At 58.1% G+C, this 3,915-nt stretch overlaps 1 protein-coding gene across 1 annotated transcript in view; it reads left to right on the forward strand.

Moving 5' to 3' along the window:
• Positions 1–1,689: 1,689 nt before the first annotated feature.
• The window catches only part of HDAC11 (histone deacetylase 11), a 25,074-nt gene continuing 22,848 nt past the window's right edge, over positions 1,690–3,915 (forward strand). The window contains exons 1-2 of the mRNA XM_017505025.2: positions 1,690–1,823; positions 2,717–2,865. Coding sequence (XP_017360514.1) covers positions 1,822–1,823; positions 2,717–2,865 — 151 coding nt within the window. The 5' untranslated portion in view covers positions 1,690–1,821. The remainder of the gene's footprint in view (positions 1,824–2,716; positions 2,866–3,915) is intronic.

The raw sequence follows: 3,915 nt of genomic DNA on the forward strand, positions 1-3,915 counted from the left end.
TCTCAGCCAGAGGCTCATCTGTGTGGCTTCTCAAACTACAGAGCAAGTTCTGAGAGGAAGTAGGACTCTCACGAATGCCACAGGGCCACTGCATGCACTCTATCACTTTATAAAATAGTACTGATTCCTTCTGTGGCTATGGTTTACGTCAGTCCACAACCCTGATCTTTGAGTTACCTCATCATTCTGTGCCTCAATTTCTTTATTTATAAAATGGAGGTGACAATAGTTTGCCTCCTAGGACCGTTATAAGAGTTCAGTGAACAAAAAGCGTTTGGACTTGAACTTAGCACATGCAGTTGCTCTCTGAATAATCATTATTGTCTCTTGATTCTCTGGACTTCCCCATGAAGTCCAGAGAATGAAGTGGAATCAGCACTTCATTTTCTTTCTTTTTCTTTTTTTTTTTTTTGAGACGGAGTCTCACTCTTGTCACCCAGGCTGGAGTGCAGTGATGTGATCTTGGCTCACTGCAACCTCCGCCTACCGAGTTCATACGATTCTCCTGCCCCAACCTCCCGAGTAGCTGGGATTACAGGCGCCCGTCATCACGCCCAGCTAATTTTTTGTATTTTTAGTAGAGACGGGGTTTCACCATGTTGGTCAGGCTGGTCTTGAACTCCTGACCTCAGGTGATTTACCTGCCTCGGACTCCCAAAGTGCTGGGATTACACGCGTGAGCCACTGCGCCAGGCCCAGTACTTTATTTTCAGAGGCAGACATGAAGGACCAGAAGGCTGAAGCAACCTGCCAAACCCACAGTGCTGGCAGGTGGCGGAGTCTGGGTTTAACTCAGGCCGGGACCTCAGTTTCCTCATGATAAATTTGGGGTGATGATGGCACCTCTCTCAGGATTAGGTTCTGAGACTGAGACATTATGCAATCATGGCAGGCACGCGGGGGCCACTCTTCAAACGTCTGTGCGCTTCCCTTGCGCCCCGCCCTGGCACACCGCCGCCCCCGCGGAGCCCAGGGATCCCAGCCCGGCAGTCCTCTGTCAGCTGCTTCTGTTTGGTTGGCGGGGACAGCTGGGCCGACAGAGAGGCCCATTGTCTCCGTACTCTAGGGCTCTACTTGTTGGGGCCTCCTCCTGGGGTGCAGCCCCGCGGACACCCCCAGCTGTCTCTCGGGCCTGGCTCAGCTTCCCGGGGCGGTGGGGGTGCGGGGCGGTGACAGAGACGCGGCCTGCTCTATAGAGCGAAACGCAGGCTCGAGAGCCTTCCGGGGAGTGCTGGTCCCGGAGCTGCCGCTGCCGGGGCCGGGGGCGGGCTCGGGTTGGAGAAGTCACGGGGCTCCTTAGGTCACAGGCGGCAGGGCCAGAGAAACTCCCTCGCCCCTACGTTTAACCCGCGGAAACAAGGGCCCAGAGAGCGCGGACGCCAGCCCAAGGTCACTCAGCGAGGCCCCGGCGCAGCCCGCCCAGAACCCGGCGTTTCTAACCCCCAGCCTCTCACTGTTTCTGCTCAGCTTCGGGAACGCAGGAACAGGCCCGAGAGTGGTCTGCCCCTTCTGCTACGCCCGGGGTGAAACCCGCGCGGCCCCCCGCCAGAGGGCGGGGCTTCCGAGCCAGGCGGGATTCCACTGGGTATTTGCCTGCGGAGGCGGGACTTCGGGCTTGATGGGCGTTGGGGGTGGCCTTCCTGAGGGCGAGTCCTCTGTGACGCAGTACAGGAGGGGCGGGTCAAGTCGGCCGGAGCTCCGCCCCCAGAAGACGCGGTCGGGCCCGGGGGCGTGTACTGGGCGGGTCCCACCCGCGCCCCGCCCCTCCCCGCCCCGCCCGGTCGCGGAGCCGCGGCCAGCGCTGGGAGGGCCGGCCCCGGGATGTGAGTGCCGCGGGGCGAGGGCGGGGGTGGGACGCCCAGGCCAGCTCGGGGGCTCCCAGGGGTTCCGGGTGGACGGGCGCGCGAGGGCGGGGGCGGCCAGGAGGGCGCGCCAGGTGGGGGTCCAGGTTTGCGGGTGAGGGACGCTCGGGCGGGGTGCTTCCAGGCCCTCCCTGCGCGCCAGGCCAGCCCCGCGCCCCTGCTCGGTGGCCCGAGGGATGCGCGCCGGCCGCGGGCCCGGACCGGGAACGGGCGGGCGACGTGCGCAGGTCTGACGTCTGCGCTGCCCGGCCCCCCGGCTGTGCGGACGCCCCCACGGCGGCAGCCACTGGGGCGGATTTCTGTCCCTGGGTGACGACTGCCTGGGTGTGATGGGAGGGGTCAGTCACGCGGCGGGGCCAAGGGCCCCCTGCTCTGGCTCCCGTTGGGTCCCAACTCGCGTTTCTGAGAGCTTGCTGTGCTCAGCTCCTCGGTTGCATTCTCGGAGTCCTCACAACAGCCACACATTTTGCAGCCCGGGCCTAGGGCCACACGGCTGTGGGGGCAGTGATTGCAGTGCAGAGGTGAAGCGCGGAAGCCTTGCAGCCAGACACGCATGAATGCGCGCCTGCTTCTCCGCAGACCTGCCCTGTGACCTTGGGCACACCCAATCTGCTCTCTGAACCTCTGATGCGATTGTGGTGCCTACCCCCCAGGGCTGCTGTGAGGACCGGGTTGGAACTGTGTTTGTGGAAGGACAGCCAGTGTAAACAGCTGTTGTTGAGTGGCCCTTCTCTGTGGCTGAGGGGCTAGTGGTATTGGGCGAAGGCTGGTGGGTCAATCCCGGCGGGCTTGGGAGGGAGCTGCTTTCTGCTGAGGCTGCCCCAGCTGTGCCTCTGTCCTTTTCCACACGGTAGGCTACACACAACCCAGCTGTACCAGCATGTGCCAGAGACACGCTGGCCAATCGTGTACTCGCCGCGCTACAACATCACCTTCATGGGCCTGGAGAAGCTGCATCCCTTTGATGCTGGAAAATGGGGCAAAGTGATCAATTTCCTAAAAGGTATGGAAGGGCCCCCCTTGGACTCTTATCTGCTTCTTCCAACCCACCTGCCCTCTCCGTCCTCATCCCCAACATAAGCCTCAGGCTCTTCCATCTTCAGTTTTAGCCCACGGACTGCCTTACACCCATGCTTCCGCCCAAAAGAGTATTTCCAACACAGACTCCTAAGCACAATGTGATGTCCCCGACTCAGACTCTCCTTGGCTTCCCATCCTGTGGACCTAAGTCCTGCGTCTGCCCAAGAGGCCTAGAGGAAGGGTAGCTGATTACTAACGGGCACAGGGAAGGTGAAGCTTGGAGGAGTCCGTTCCCTGAGGTTTAGAGAGTTAGGAGGTAGAGCACCTCCACCCCAACCCCCTTGATTACACGTGGGGGAAGTTGGGGACCAGCAAGTTTGGGAAACATGCTCACAGTCACACAGCTACTAAGAGAGTTGGGTTTGGAACTCAGAGCTCCAGGTGCACCACCTTTAGGGTTCATCCCCCTGAGCAAAATGATACTTTGGAGAGCACATCGTTTTAACTGTGGTTTGTGATCAAGGGGCCTGATTTAGGTGGGAAATTGAGGCATCACCATAGGCTGGTGCATAAATATTCCCCTTGTTTCTTGTATTAGGGGTTCTTTAATTGAGGGAAGTAGGAGATGTTACCTGGCATCAGATGCAGCTCTGAACATTTTAAAATCACACAACCCTTGTGATCACACTGTGTATAAATTTCACTTTGGCACTAGCCTATCTTAATACCTAAGCCCATCTCCCTTTTTAACAAGTCTAGAGCAAGCCTCAGGCTCTGTGTCTTGCAGAAAATAGGATTGAACTGGAGATCAATAACCTTGCTCCTGTTGTATTTCTTTTCTTGTTTAATTTCTGTTTATGGCAAGCGATACTAACTTTCCATCCGCAATCATAACCAGAATGAGAGTTCCAAGAAAAATCTTTTTTTTTTTTTTTTTTTTTTGTTTTTTGGGACGGAGTTTCGCTCTTGTTACCCAGGCTGGAGTGCAATGGCGCGATCTCGGCTCACCGCAACCTCCGCCTCCTGGGTTCAG

This window comes from Cebus imitator, unplaced genomic scaffold, assembly GCF_001604975.1.
Source record: "Cebus imitator isolate Cc_AM_T3 unplaced genomic scaffold, Cebus_imitator-1.0 Scaffold332, whole genome shotgun sequence".
Lineage (NCBI taxonomy): Eukaryota > Metazoa > Chordata > Mammalia > Primates > Cebidae > Cebus > Cebus imitator.